General features: G+C 43.5%; 1 protein-coding gene across 1 annotated transcript; it reads left to right on the top strand.

The window, feature by feature from the left end:
- Positions 1-1,798: 1,798 nt before the first annotated feature.
- chpt1 (choline phosphotransferase 1) lies at positions 1,799-14,514 on the top strand. The gene is made up of 8 exons (XM_080851231.1): positions 1,799-2,350; positions 7,474-7,621; positions 8,658-8,799; positions 9,092-9,176; positions 10,384-10,515; positions 12,075-12,233; positions 12,473-12,598; positions 13,177-14,514. Exons 1-8 carry the CDS (start codon positions 2,111-2,113, stop codon positions 13,297-13,299), a joined length of 1,155 nt encoding a protein of 384 aa, XP_080707357.1. The 5' UTR covers positions 1,799-2,110; the 3' UTR covers positions 13,300-14,514.
- The last annotated feature ends 441 nt before the right edge of the window (positions 14,515-14,955 follow it).

Genomic DNA, 14,955 nt, shown 5'->3' with positions numbered 1-14,955 from the left:
GGCTATTTCAAATTTACAATCAAAATCACAAATCATTTCTCTTAATTCGTCAATTATTAATTTCAATGGATAACCTCAAAATCATCACTCAGAGCTTCATCACATGGATTTTCGGAACAGATATCATTACTGAGCACTCCATATCATCATAAGTCAATCATTTAAAATGTCATCACATTTCTCATCACACATTTGTATTATTTGCATTTGTAGGCCAACATAATGGATGTCGACTGTCATTAGCTCGCCTAGGCTTTAGATAACATTCAAACAAGGTTTATTTGCTGTGTCCTTGAAGGCCTTGTTTCCCATCAGGCATCCTGCAAAGCACATCGGCTGTCGAATATTACTGGGCAGGAAATTTAAACTAGTCTCTTTGTGAAATGTGCGTTTGGGCAGTCTGGTTCACCCATTTCCACCACGGATGATCTGTAGGATGCCCCATCGCGGTCATTTGACCAAGACCTGTGCCTGTTGTGATCAATATGTTAACAGTGACAAAATGTAGAGCAGTACAGTTATTATCAAAAGTTCCACACATTGTTTCATTTTTCCCTTGTAACTTTGTAACTCCCCATGACTTCACAGAGATAGGACCGCTCCTCCCTCCCACTCTTCACTTTTGCCCCACTGGACAGTGTTTGCTTCACCAGGTTTGAGACCAAAAGTTGCCTAACGCAAAGAATCCCCTTTGTAGCTGAACTTCTGCAAACGGAAAACTGTAAAGGAAAACAGCTCCTATCCTCTGTCTCTTTCTTTCTTACTTACTTACACTTAATGTGATCAAAAGCTTGCCAGCCCTGTTCAGGCTTTTTAACAATAATTCCAGCTGACATGGGCTGTGAATAAAGTAAACTCTGCAACATTTGTGTTTCTAACGCATGGTTAGGAATCCATTATCTACAGAAGTAAATCATTCCCAGAAAATACACAATTTATTTCTTTGTCTGTGGCTGAGGTGCTTTTTAAAGATAGCTTTTCTTTAGTCAACCACAGCTGCTAATTGTGTGGCCTTGTTTCTGCTAAAATCTTAACAACGCCAGGGTATGTTGTCTACAGGTCTTCTTATCTGGAGGAAGAGCAGATTATTTTGAGCCAGCACTCAGCCCCCAACCAGCCTGTGTTAGTCCAAGGCATCAATCTAGGTTAATGTAGTTAGTGTGACAGGCTTACATTTCTCTTTAAATCTTTTTTGGGGTAAACAGTGCATATTCTATACATAATAATATTTTGGGACACATTGCTTAATTTATTCATAAACCCATGTATTGTTGGAACAATTATAATGCCCAACCCACATCACATCTCTTCCTAATAAGTTTGTAGGGCATGTTTTTGAAAACACAATCTGCATTTAAAATATCTGTCCTGTTTCAGACTCTTCAAAAGTAATGGGTTATGTGTATGACTTCATTTTAGAATTATCTTTCTATTGACAACCTCACTCTGTTCTGGGCATGACATTCTATGATTACTGCTCAGCAGGCACCAGAGTCACACAAAACAAAAACAAAACAAAAAAATCATTGGCTTTCTTGCCACCATTAACTAAAGCGTTGCTCTGTTTGGCAAAACCAATAATGCAAAAACATGTTCAAAATCTATGTTTACAATTTTCTTCTTGTTGTAGACATTTTAAACATTTTAAACCACCTTATCATGTACATCTTCTGATTTTTACGCACATACATAGGCCTATATAATTATATGTAATGTTACATTTAAGAGACATAACTGTCAGGGTTATTGTGAATTTTATTTTTTTAAATCAACAAGGAGAGTGCACCAACATTGAAATTGTCAGTGCGGTTGTGGAGAGAAGATAGTAGCCTGCCTCAGGTGGCCAAAACCCAACTTGCCTTTTAAATTTCCCGCCGGGATTCCCTTTCCGGAGCTCGAGTTTCCTGCTCTTGCCACATTGAAGCTCTGAAGCAGTAAGGCAGGGGACGGCAGATGGTTCCGCTCTCCAAAATGACTTTTCTGACATAGTTAGCCGCATGTGTGTGCCTCGTCTGGGTGGACGCGAGGATATTCAACCTCCCGGGTCGTGCCTGAACCTTAGTCGCCTCCCTGGGCTCAAATTGAGGGAGCACTGCTGAGAGCCGCAACAATGCCACATTGCTTGTGGCCGGAGCCGCTGTCACCCGCACAGCTTAAACGTCTCGAAGATCACAAATACAGCGCCTCCGGTCGCTCCTTATTTGAACCGCCGTGCCAAGTGTATTGGAACTGGTTAGTCCAGCAGATTCCGACATGGGTTGCGCCCAACACGCTGACCATCATCGGACTCGTAGTGAATATTGTCACAACTGTTATTTTGGTGTACTACTGCCCTTCTGCAACCGAGGAGGTGAGTTTTGAGCAGCGACCTCGTAAAACTTTCTGTGAGTGAGGGAGGTCGTGCTATCCGTCATACAGAGGACGGTGTTTTCCTCGAGTTGTGTATTCGTTTCCACACTTGCGGTTGCAGCGGTTGTTTACCACAATGTAACCACCGATATAACACACTCGGCTTCCGTTTTGTTTGTGGTAACCGGGGCAGTACAGTCTGTTACATGATTTCCGTCATTGAATAAGAACATTTCCTAATCAGGGTCCTAGCTAATTTCGTTAATCGTTCTTTCCCTAGATGGCTTACACAACTGTATTCATATGGACTTTGTGTAATTTCCATTTTAAGATACTGTTTCTTGTGCACAGTGTTAACATGTAACTGTGGCTGTGTCGTAGCCTGAGCTAAGTTACATCAACACACTGCCACAATTCGGTTGCTATCAACAGTGAAATCGTGGATGTTTCCTTGGCCACAGACTGAATACTTGTTAGTGTTGGACAGTCTGCTAATGCAACTTCGTTGAGGTCACTCGACCTCGTTTATGTGTTGATTAAGCATCTAGGACTGCTGACCGATCAAAAACATTACTAAGAACAGATGCAAACTGAAGGCATTTGGCCTATAGGCCTACTAGCAGTGTGTTATTTAGGTAAACAGACAGACAGGCAGGCAGGCAGGCAGGCTACTTAGTAGTGAGTTAACATAGTTCACTTAAAACAAAGAGGACACATTAAACATAATTTACAGTGCCTTGTTAAATGCTCCTAACTGCGCTGTGACCTAAACCTTAAACTGATAAATGTCAATCAATGCAGAGCACAGGGGAGTATGGCTTCGCACTTTCACCTCTTGTCAAGGGCTGACGAGTCAAATTGACCCGCTCAAAGTCCAGATTCCAGTGCCCTGTCATAAAAGCACACAATCTGTGATGGACGCACAGGTTATGGTCTCAACTGATGTGATTGAACTGATTCGGAAGAGGCCAGTTTAATAGCTTCTGGCTGTGGTCTGGCTAGGTGTGGGCCAAAACTGAGCCAGAACTGGGCCATCTTTAACTGCTATCCATCTAGAGATGTTTGGCTCCACATTATCCGGGCCTTGTCAGTGGAAACAATCAGCGCTGTGTTGAGATTTCAAGTCAGCAAGACAGAAGTAGGGCAAAGGGTGACCAGTCCCCACAGGAATGGCACTGGATGCTTTTAGTAGGATGCTTGCTAATCACAACCCTGCCAAATAATAGCACCATTTATCAGGTTCATTTTCTTCACTTTATCTTTTTATTTATCCCAAAAAAACTGCATCTTCACTCTAACCTTGGAGTGCACAGTGCACTGATTTGTGTCTTGTAAAATGATCTTTCACTGGTGGAGGTTGAAAATCATCTGTATGTGCATGGGGTAAATGCTTGCTATAAATAGTTGTCTTTTGATTTACATACACACACAGAGGGAACACTAAACTATCCTCTTGAGGTTGTTGTTGTGCTGCTCCAGTGTCCCAGGATCTGCTGTGGATGAAAAGCCAGTGCCTGTAGGAGTGCTAATGACAATGTAAGCATTATTAGCATTGTGAAACGCACAGTCCAGCACTAGCCTTGAACCTGCAGCCTCATTCATAGGACAGGGACACGCTACCAAGTAGACTAAAGGCCATGAGTTCTAGCGTCAAGTCACTAGCATGCCTCTTAAAGGTACAGTCCGGAATTCTGATCCCATACACTATACACTTTTCGTTAAACACACACAACAAAGCCTCTCAACACACACACGCACACTACACTTTTTTTGCAAAGGCTCATAGTGATACGCACAGACACACGATCACACACACACATCTCTACACACTACACTCTTATTCATACAATCATATATCCTACAACACACATACACGCACATACACACACACACACACACACACACCCACACACACACACCCACACCCACACCCACACATTGCACTGTCCTGCATACAGTGTTCTTGTTTTAGGAAACAATGCCCCCCCCCCCAATCCTTACATAACAGCCAGTGGATTCACTGAGCCACAATCATGTTTCTCAGACTCATAGAGTGTCCTGGTGAGTTGTCATGCTGCCTGTAGCCAAGACGATTGAAGACCCGAGTATCTCACAAGTCCAGAGTGTCTGGGTTATCTGAATAATGTTAACTGAAAAACTGTAAAAGATGTGACAGCCCTTCCCACTGAAGTTCAGCTGACCATGTGCCACACCAGAGAGTTTGTGCTTCACTCTGCACAGTTATCTGGCGGTGTTAACTTTGCACTGAAAATACCTGTTGTATACACATCCTATCACTTCCTTGTTAATGGTATTTGTATACTCCATTTGCATGCAAGACGAGGTGTTTGTATTTATTAGTTTGTAGCATGTTTATTTGTCAACGTGTCCACTGAAAATTCTGGACACTGCTTATCTTTTTTATGCATACGGCCAGGAATGGCTGAGTCATTAAATGAAGCTCAGAAACAGCCTAGGTTTTCACAGTCTTCGGCTATGGCACTATGTGATAGTCAGACGTGAATATTTGCACTGCATCAATGTAGAGTCATCACAGTGGTTTGAAAGATTGGAAATATGAGGTCTATGCATTGGAATGACTTGGTTACAGACATTATTCCTCAGAATTGGAATATAAATAACCTCATGTATTGCCATCACAGACTTTAACCAGGCCAGCAAGGCATTTAGGACCCATGCAGTTTAATTAGTCTGATTGACAGTCTCCAGGTCAGGATAGTCTCTGGCAACAGTGCAGTCATGGAGTTGTTATTGGGCGGTGACACATCTGAGCAGGATGTGACGCCTAAAAGTTGTCTGACCAGTTTCACCCAGGCAGACTTTTGGACCCCTCCAGGGCCACTGTCCCAGGCAAGGATGTAACCTGGTCCTGGACAGAGATACATATTCAGTGGGTCCTCTTTATTGGTGGCCAAATTTAGCCCGAACAGAAGGACCCGGAGGCCCAGCGTTGTTTTCCTGTAAGAGTGACTGAAGATCTTTTCTGTCCTTTGGAAAAAAACAAACTTGGATAACAAACACACATGTTATTCATTCATTCATGGTAGGGCAGTTTGTGAATTTGCTTGGATGGTTTTTGTGGTTCACTCCTCTATGTTCAAAATGCAACTCAGAATCTGTCTATAAACCATATGCTAAGCCATTAGGCATAAAATCAGGCCTCAGACAGGATCTGGCTTTGTTACCCGGCACGCATCTGCCTGTGATCTGCCTGTGTTCTGGCACACATCTGGCTGTGTTCTGGCACTGATCTGCTATAGACATGTGCCAGATCAGGGCCGGACCTGTGCCAAATTCAGATTATGTTGGGGTTTTAATCTGATACGTGTCGGCCTTAATCCAGAGAGTAGAACGTTGATTGGGATCATCAACATGATCGACAGACAGACAGACAGACAGACAGACAGACAGACAGACAGACAGACAGACAGACAGACAGACAGACAGACAGACAGACAGACAGACAGACAGACAGACAGACAGACAGATCAGACAGATCAGACAGCCACACACACATCAGAGAGACACATCATAGAGACACATCAGAGACACACATCAGACAGACACATAGACACATCAGAGAGAGAGAAAAATACTTCCGTTAGCCTGTTGACAGCTGTCCACCTCTGGGCCCTGCTTTGAGGCCAGCGTTAACTGGGTCATGGGTCTGGAAAAAAGGGTTTGTTTATTAAAAGGGCTGGTGGTGTGGGGTGAAATCAATCACAAAAACACATAACGCACACACACACACACACACACACATATAACACACAAACACACACACACACACACAACAGCCGCCTGAAACAGACCCACATCTGAGATGTCCAGATGTCCAGTTTGGGGGTCGACAGTTTGTTTGGGAAAGATCCACATTAGTGAAATCAATCACTATATAAAAAAACCACACATAAACACACACACTCTCTCTCTCTCACACACACACACACACACACACACACACACACACACACACACACACACACCTAACAGCAGACCCGCATCTGGGCAGAATTTGAGCCTGATCACCCTTTTCCCCTCTCCCCAATGCAACTAGCACCGGCCTCTAACCTCTATCCTCGGACCTCTGGCATGGGAGGAAGGCGTGCTAGCAATGACACCAAAACCCATGGGCACTAGCATCTGTCTCTAGCCCCTCTCTTAAGGTGTCATGGAGTGAGGCTATCGCACTGCACAAAACTGTTTCTGCTGGCTAGTGTGACCTCACTACCGATCCAGGTCATGGCACCAATGAGAGTCAACAGCTGTTTGTTTGGGGAAAAGATCCTCGTCATCGATGAATGACCAGCTGGCAAAATAGGCTGTAGTGCAGTGCTTGCTTTCGGCAAACGAAAAAAACCCCTTCAATTAAATTGAAATGTAAGCAAGCACAAGGGCAACAGGGGCAAGGAAAAACTGTAACTGGCAGAAAGCTCAGCTCACTGGGGGTGATGGGGGTGGGGGAAAGGTTGAGGGCGAAGAAAGAAGGGGGAGAGGCTCTCATAACAAGCTTTAGAATTTGCAGTGTTTCATGACCTGTTTCCTCCATTTCTTCCTTTCATTGGTAATGTGGAGTGTCCCCTGTTTCGATGGGTTCATAGTGTGGTGTGGTCCTGCCGATCTGGTCATTTCCCCTTTCCTTCAGGAATTGCTGACAGCATTTTATTTCTGTCTCTTGGCGTTTGCTCAGCATTATCTTTGCACTAAAGGGAATCCTCTTCCTCTTCTCACACCAATCCTCTCCTCTATTTCCTCCCCCTATCTTCACTCATCTCCCACTCACAACTTATTCCCCTCCATCTCTCTTCCCTTTCCTCTTCCCTTCATCTCTTCTCTCCTTTCCACCTTCACTGTCTCTGCCTCTCCATATATTCCCCCTCCATCCTTCTCTCCTTTGCTCTCTCAACCTCACTCTGTCTCTCTGTCCTCCCTCAATCTATTCCCTCTGTCTCTCTCAATCCTCTTTCTCCCTCTATTGGTACCCTCTCTCTCCTTCCTGTTTACCTCTTTTCTATTCATTCCCTCTGTATTTCCATCATTCCTCCATCTCCCTGTCTCTTCCCCTCTTTCCCCCTCCTCCCTTCTCTCACTTGCTCTCTCCAGGCTCCGTCGTGGGCCTTCATCCTGAGTGCGTTGGGCCTGTTCATCTACCAGTCTCTGGACGCCATCGATGGGAAGCAGGCCAGGCGGACCAACAGCAGCTCTGCTCTGGGGGAGCTCTTTGACCACGGTTGCGATGCCGTCTCCACAGGTGTGGTCCTCATTCTACAACCAAGAAACACCCTACACCTTGCAACACTACACAACTGCTACATCGAAGAAACACCCTGCACCTTGCAACACTACACAACTGCTACATCGAAGAAACACCTTGCACCTTGCAACACTACACAACTGCTACATCGAAGAAACACCTTGCACCTTGCAACACTACACAACTGCTACATCGAAGAAACACCTTGCACCTTGCAACACTACACAACTGCTACATCGAAGAAACACCTTGCACCTTGCAACACTACACAACTGCTACATCGAAGAAACACCTTGCACCTTGCAACACTATATAACTGCTACATCGAAGAGCATTTAGAAACACCCTGCACCTTGCAACACTATACAACTGCTACATCTAAGAGCATTTTTACCAATAAATATCACATACTTACTGACAAATTTAATACAGACATATTTCATCTATATTTAAAATATATATGAGATTCTTTTTCTCTTATTTTCTGTGAACGTCTGAGATTTTTTTTCTCTTATTTTCTGTGAACGTATCTGAACGTATCTGTGTTTCAGGGGTCTCAATATATCATTATATCTCAGGACACCTTATTTTTCTGTGTAACTATTTATCACCACGCGCACGTGTAGCTATGAAATAGCATGAAAGCAAAGGTCATTACTCTGTCCTGGCTGAGATCTGAGGTACATCTAGGCCATTGTCCTGTCTGTCTGCTATGGTCTGGGTGGCTAAGCTCACAGTAAGTGCCCATCCTCTCAGCAGAAGGCCCATGATCGCCAGCACTAATGGGAGGGCTTTGTTGTTGACTGGAGTGCTTGTTGACATCCATTGACCCTCTGTTCTTGTATCTCTCTTTCCCTTTCTCTTCCTCTGTCTCTCTCTCTCTCGCTCTTTTTCTGCCTGTTTCACTCATGTTTCTCTTGTTTTCCCTTTTGTACTGCCCCCCCCCGCCCCCTCACCCATCTCTCCCATGTCTTTTAATATTTCCCTCCCGCTCTTCTTTTATCTTTCTCTCCCCATCCGCCCCTCTCTGTAGTGTTCGTTGCCGTGGGAACCTGCATCTGCTGCGGGATCGGGAGGTATCCTAACTGGATGTTCTTCTGTGGGTTTGTGGGCATGTTCATGTTCTTCTGCGCTCACTGGCAGACCTATGTCTCCGGCACGCTGCAGTTTGGCCTGTAAGTAATACCTACACTATATATAGATTTAGTAAATAATACGCAGTACTACAATAAGATTGAATCATTTAGCAGGTTTTTAGCATTTATACCAGCATGATTTGGTGTTCCTATATTAGGGAAATAAAGAGTTGTCTTTTGATTTGTCTCTTATGAGAAATGAAACCTTAGAATTGAAAACTAAATATAACTGTGGGAATGCACTGTGACCAAAATAAACCTAGGTGGCGCTAAATCGGTTTGCCAGCCGTTTGAGCCTTTGCATAAAGTGTGACCGGATTTCTTCCCTCAGGGTGGATGTCACTGAGGTCCAGCTTGCCATCACCATCATGTATGTGATGTCAGCCATCGGTGGAGTGCCACTCTGGCAGGTCACGGTACGAGTCCAGATATATTATACAAATTCTTTTCAGACTTCTTCCCAGTCTGCACACCATCTAGAACACAGAACATAGAACAGCCCCCACTTCCCTTTCCTGACGTGGATATCCTGTTTCTTGACACTGGATGTCTTGTGTCACCCCTTCCAGAGGCTCGGCTTAACGAGCGCATGCGAAAGGTAAATATGGGAATTCGTCACCATGGCAACATGTCACACGGCAGTGTACGTTGTCCGACCGCGACCGCCAGCGTCAGCTCCTACCCCACCCTTGAAGCTTTGGCTTTTTCTTTTTTACCCCTTAGGCAACCAAAGTTGTCGAGTTGTTGTGCTACTGGCCATCTAGCATGTGTGTGTGTTTCCATCTGAACCACTTTCACCACTTTGTCACACTTAAAGGTTGACTTGACTTGTACTCATCCATTAAAACATTATCATTTATATCCTGTGGCTCAGCTAACAAAACCAAGGCTGTGGATTAAGGTCATTGTCAGGGAGCACACAATGGTTTTTCTACATGTACTTTTATATGAAAGCATCTACTGAATGGTTTTGCAACAGCATTTATTCAATCATGTAGCCCTTGAAGTGAGTTGAAAACCCCAAACTACCCAGTTGTGCGTTATTTGAAGACCAAGTCGTCATTTGAATTATGTCAATTATGTCACTGTCTTTTGCAAATAGTGTACACTCCAACGTGACATTTATTCATGTATTTCTAGCATGAAATGAAAACCTGCATTCTCTGCTAAGGGTGGCACACTCCTCAGATTAAGATCCAGTCTTTTAGCTGCCTGTGCGCTTCTTACCTGTTTTGTTGTCACAATGCTGCTCCCTGAAAGGAATGATGGTCACAAGGCTGGTGAAGTCTTTTTGAGTGTTTGGTTGTTATAACCTCAACCACAATGTTTTTTTTTTTTTTTCCTTTTTGAAATGGGAAGATTAGGGGCTTGCATAGTACTAGGAGGTTGCATAGTATCTTTAGTATTCTTGTATGATAAAAAGATAACTGAAAAATAATTTGATGGCTAGTTTTCTGTATTTTATTCAAGAGACAACTTATCAAAAATATTTCTTCATAGCTTCAAGAATGTGTTGGGTTGTGCAACTTCTAGATGAATAAGAGGTTCGTCACTCATCACCTTTACCCAACCAAATGACTCCCGTTGTATTAATGTCTCCTTCCATCAATGTCCATTGCCTAGTTGCCTGTGCTCGGCGTGAAGATGTACTACTTCCCCATCATGGGAATCATCGGAGGCTTCCTGCTCTCCAGCTACAGCTACTTCAAGGTCATCCTGAGTGGAGGCGTGGGCAAGAACGGATCCACAGTAGCGGTAAGCACCGGATGCGTCCGAAACTACGCCTCTTGCTTTGGCTGCAGATGCACTGCCCAGTAAACAACTCTACTGTGGTTGTGGGTACGAACTTTAAGGGTACAACGGGTGTGTTATTCATAACCAATGAGCCACAGGTAGTGACCTCACCAGAAACCTTGTGACTACACCAAAAGCTTGGTATATTGGTGTCCACATCAAAAGCTTGGTTTCTATCTCTATTAACTAGTGCCAATGAGAACCAGAGCCCAGGTAGATGTACATATACATCATGTTCTCTTGGGTTAGTCGCAATAAAGAATAAAGAGGTTGCTACACTACAAATGGCTCGATAATGACTAGGTATGCAACTTTGAGAACTGTTCTCCATCAGCTATAGGTGCACACCCCAGCAATCTGCCCCTCTGTGGGTGTGAGTCAATGCCCAATGAAGTAGACAGTGGACTGGTCTGTGCAGTACACCCTTAGAAGGAAGGTTCCTCATTTTGCCTCCTCAGGAGACCCATTCAAAGTTTCCTTAAGAACATGTAGGAGCTGGTGCAAGAACTGGTGAAGTCCGACTAGAACTGCTGTAGTACTGCTTTAGAACTGTTTTATAAACAAAGGGTTCTTCATGCGGCAAGGCTCAGATGGTATGGTTGATCTACTTAGTGGCTTAGATTAAAATCGCTCTCTCCTGGGTCTAGTTCTTCAGGAGGTTCCTTACTGAAAGGTGAATAGCTTTTTAAGTTCTAAATGTGCTTTAACCTTTATGTAGAGTTTCTAGGCTCACCTTAAAAATTCAAGTTAAGTCATTTTTTCCCATAAGAGTGGTTCGGTTTTAGTTTGTCCCTTTTTAGCGCACTATAGAACAATTCAGTCACCATGTCTGGCCTGATTTCAAAGTGAGGCTGGAGGTATTGCAAATATTTCATCACTGCTTGGGGTGTGCCGGTCACTGTGATTTTTACACCTAGTGTTGTGAATGTGGGTTTTTTGTTAACTGATAAGATGAGATAACTTTACAAACCGTTGCATTCTTTCTGATAGGGTTATAGTCCTCTAAGATTGCATTTACCAGAGTCCATTTCAGGTATGTCGCGTTGGACATTTTTCCCCACTATCTATTGACTTTTTTTTTAAGAGGTTGTGAACACTCTACATACTATGACAGGTCAATGCACATTGGATTGTCTAGAAGTCCACCATTGCCCTGTTTTAAATTCATGGATGCAAGTCGTTAGAATCCACCCCATTGCCTCAAAGGTGCAATCCCTCAATCCTGGCATAAGATTGTTCCTGTTTGAACTCTAGAGACGATCAAACACCTATTCCCTCACTGTTCATGAAGCAACATTATTAATTGGCTAGAATAATACTTTTTCTTCGGTCCAAACCACTTTAAGGTTTTTTTGGAGCACACATACATAAAGGACAGCTGGAAAAACCATGAGGAGAACTTAGCTGAATTTGACAAAAAGTGTTTGGCATAATAATCAAATCCTGCGCCTCTAAATGTCTTGTGTGCTTATCACCTGTTGGACGTGAGTGGTGCTGAATGGTGAACTTGTCTCCTGCAGGACACCAGTGTGCTCTCCCCCGGCCTCCACATTGGCCTCATCCTCACCTTGGCCTTCATCATCTTCAAGAAGTCCTCTAGCCAGCTCTTTGAGCTGCACCCCTGCCTCTACATCCTCACCTTTGGGATGGTCATCGCCAAGATATCCAACAAGCTGGTGGTGAGAGCTGCATTCCAGACTCTCCTCTGGGTTATCCATGGTCCACTGTCGATTGATTTAAATAATTATCAATAGTCAACAAATATTCTGTATTTGTGCTGGTTTATTGCACTCTTTTTTATTTTTTTCTTTCTGCCCTTTCCTTCTCTCTTTCTTTTCTTCCTTTTTGAAACAGAAACATAATGTAGGCTAACCTAGGGCTGTTGTGATGAATGCCTCACGTTGCCTTTCTTCCACAGGTTGCCCACATGACCAAGAGTGAGCTCAGCCTCCCTGACACAGCCTTCATCGGACCAGGCCTCCTCTTCCTCAACCAGTACTTCAACAGCTTCATTGACGAGCACATCGTCCTTTGGATCGCTATGGTGAGTTGCTCTTAGACACCATCACCACTGAAACCATCACAACATGATGGCCAGTATCTGTTTTAATAAAAAAATTCCTTGGTTTTGATTAAAGGTCTCTTATTTTAATGTGTATATATCAGTATTTGTCCTCCATCAACAAGACTTAATGAAACTAAGTAAACAGTGGACTGGTCTGTGCAGTACACCCTTAGAAGGAAGGTTCCTCACTTTGCCTCCTCAGTAGACTCCTTCAAAGTTTCCTTTAGAACATGTAGGTGTTGTTACAAGAACTGAAAGTCTGAAAAACGTGCAAGTCTGAATGGAACTGTTATAGTACTGCTTTAGAAACTGTTTTATAAACAAAGGGTTATTTGTGTGGCAAGGGTCAGAGGGTATGAGACGACAAGACTCGGAAGGTAGTTTGTGTGTGTGGGCCTCCCTTATTATAATTTCAAAAGTTTATAACCATAATATTAGTTGAGTTATTCAGAAAGAACCTGCCACTGTCTTCCTCTGCCTTTGTAATCTGGTGAGCACATTCTGGCAAAATGGGGGGCCTAACTTTATTGTGTGTGTGTGTGTGTGTGTGTGTGTAGATCCTGTCCCTGGTGGACCTGACGCGCTACTGCACAGGCGTGTGCTTGCAGATCGCCTCCCACCTGCGCATCTGTGTGTTCAGCATCACGGCGCAGGTCCCACCCAAATCCAGCCGTGACTGACGATCTGCCTGGCGGGAGGAGGCGGGGAGATTGGACGGTGATGACTCCACCTCCCCACTCTTAGAAGCAGAAGAGAAGAAGGAAGACCCCTCAATCCAAAACCACAACAGCCTTGACTCTGTCACCATCTCCAGTTAACCTCAACTCCTTTTCTTTTTTGTTTTATTTTCTTTCATTTGTTTTGGTAAAGAAAAGCTAGGTTAGGATAATTTTCTCATGAACAACCAGCAATGTTAATGTTAAGAGAGTGAACACTGGAATATCCTCATTGGATAAAAACACAGTTTGGCAGCAGTTAGCTTCTCGAACTGTGCTGGAATCACACTTAGGCTCTTTAATCAATTTTCTGTCTTTCAAGTGCAAATCCGTGATCTTATTTTCAACCAATTTAGTGTACAGATACGCTAGACATTTTTATTGTCTGTATTTCTACAAAATGTATGAGTTATAAAGTCAAAATCACATTTCTCCTAAATGAAGAATTTACTAGTCACTGCCTTAAGTGGGTTAATTCCAATCAGCGAAAACCTGCCTTGTCTGTCAACACTTGGTCGTACCCATCCATCTGCACTTTGTCAATCTAACCTACTATACCTTAACACAGGATAGTCTATAGGGATAAATGCAGCAGGTAGCAACAACATTACAAATCTATACAAATTAGTTGTTTTGATCCAGGCAGTTAGATATAGTTAGAAAAGGTGGCCTATACCTATTTCACATGAGCAGTGGCAGTAACCAGCCTTTCGATTATCAGCTTTTTATTTATTTATTCTTTGGAACCTGAATCGGGTGTGAATAGTAAATGAGCTCTGGGTGTAAAACCAATGGTTTTTATTTTTATTTTTGAGGTTAATTCCAAAATGAAGTGGACTGGAACTGCTGCACTCTTCAGGAGAAAGCTTCCTTTTCACGTTGTGATTTCCTGTCAAGGACTGTGGGAGAGGAAGGGACCACGAGCGTGTATGACTGCCGAGAACAGAGAAGGACCTCCTGTCTAAACCCCCTCATACATACATCCAGACAGTGCATCTCTTCCCAGGACTTTCTGATGTTTAAGAATGACCACCTTCGTACCCCCCCCCTTCGCTTAGTCCCTTTCTCTGTTCGAGGACGCAGTAATACACGGGTACACAAACACACTCCTCCTGCTTTTAACATCTCCTCCCTAAAGGGCTAATCATTTCAAAATAAATTTTATGTGATTTAATACAAAACAAAAGCCGTTTCAAGACTGAATTATATTCTAACTTTTCATTAAATTTGCACGTTGAGGCAAAAGGGCTGTTGGGGAAACTGTAGTACAAGGCTCAGACTGCTATGACATCACCATTGCATTGAGACTCTTGAAGTCTTTGTCTTTTCAATGCTATTCTTCCTGATATTACACTGAGGTACCTGTTCTGTTCCGGCAGGATATTAATCACATCTTGACATTGCTCAATGAATATGATGAAAGGGACATAGTATGTTTTTTAGAGTTCCATGATTACACAATTCTTACTTTCCTCACATTACCTATTCCACATGTTCATAATTAGCTCTCAATTAGCTCTCCTCCAGTTGCTTCCTACTTGCACAAGGCCTCGCTCTGCCAGATGACGACGACGGCACACAGGCAGACTGAAACACTGAAAGGCTGTGACGGATGAAATC

Source organism: Sprattus sprattus, assembly GCF_963457725.1.
Source record: "Sprattus sprattus genome assembly, chromosome: 14".
Classification (NCBI taxonomy): Eukaryota; Metazoa; Chordata; class Actinopteri; order Clupeiformes; family Clupeidae; genus Sprattus; species Sprattus sprattus.
Note: the sequence above shows the minus strand (reverse complement) of the source record. Positions and strands in the feature narration are given on the sequence as shown.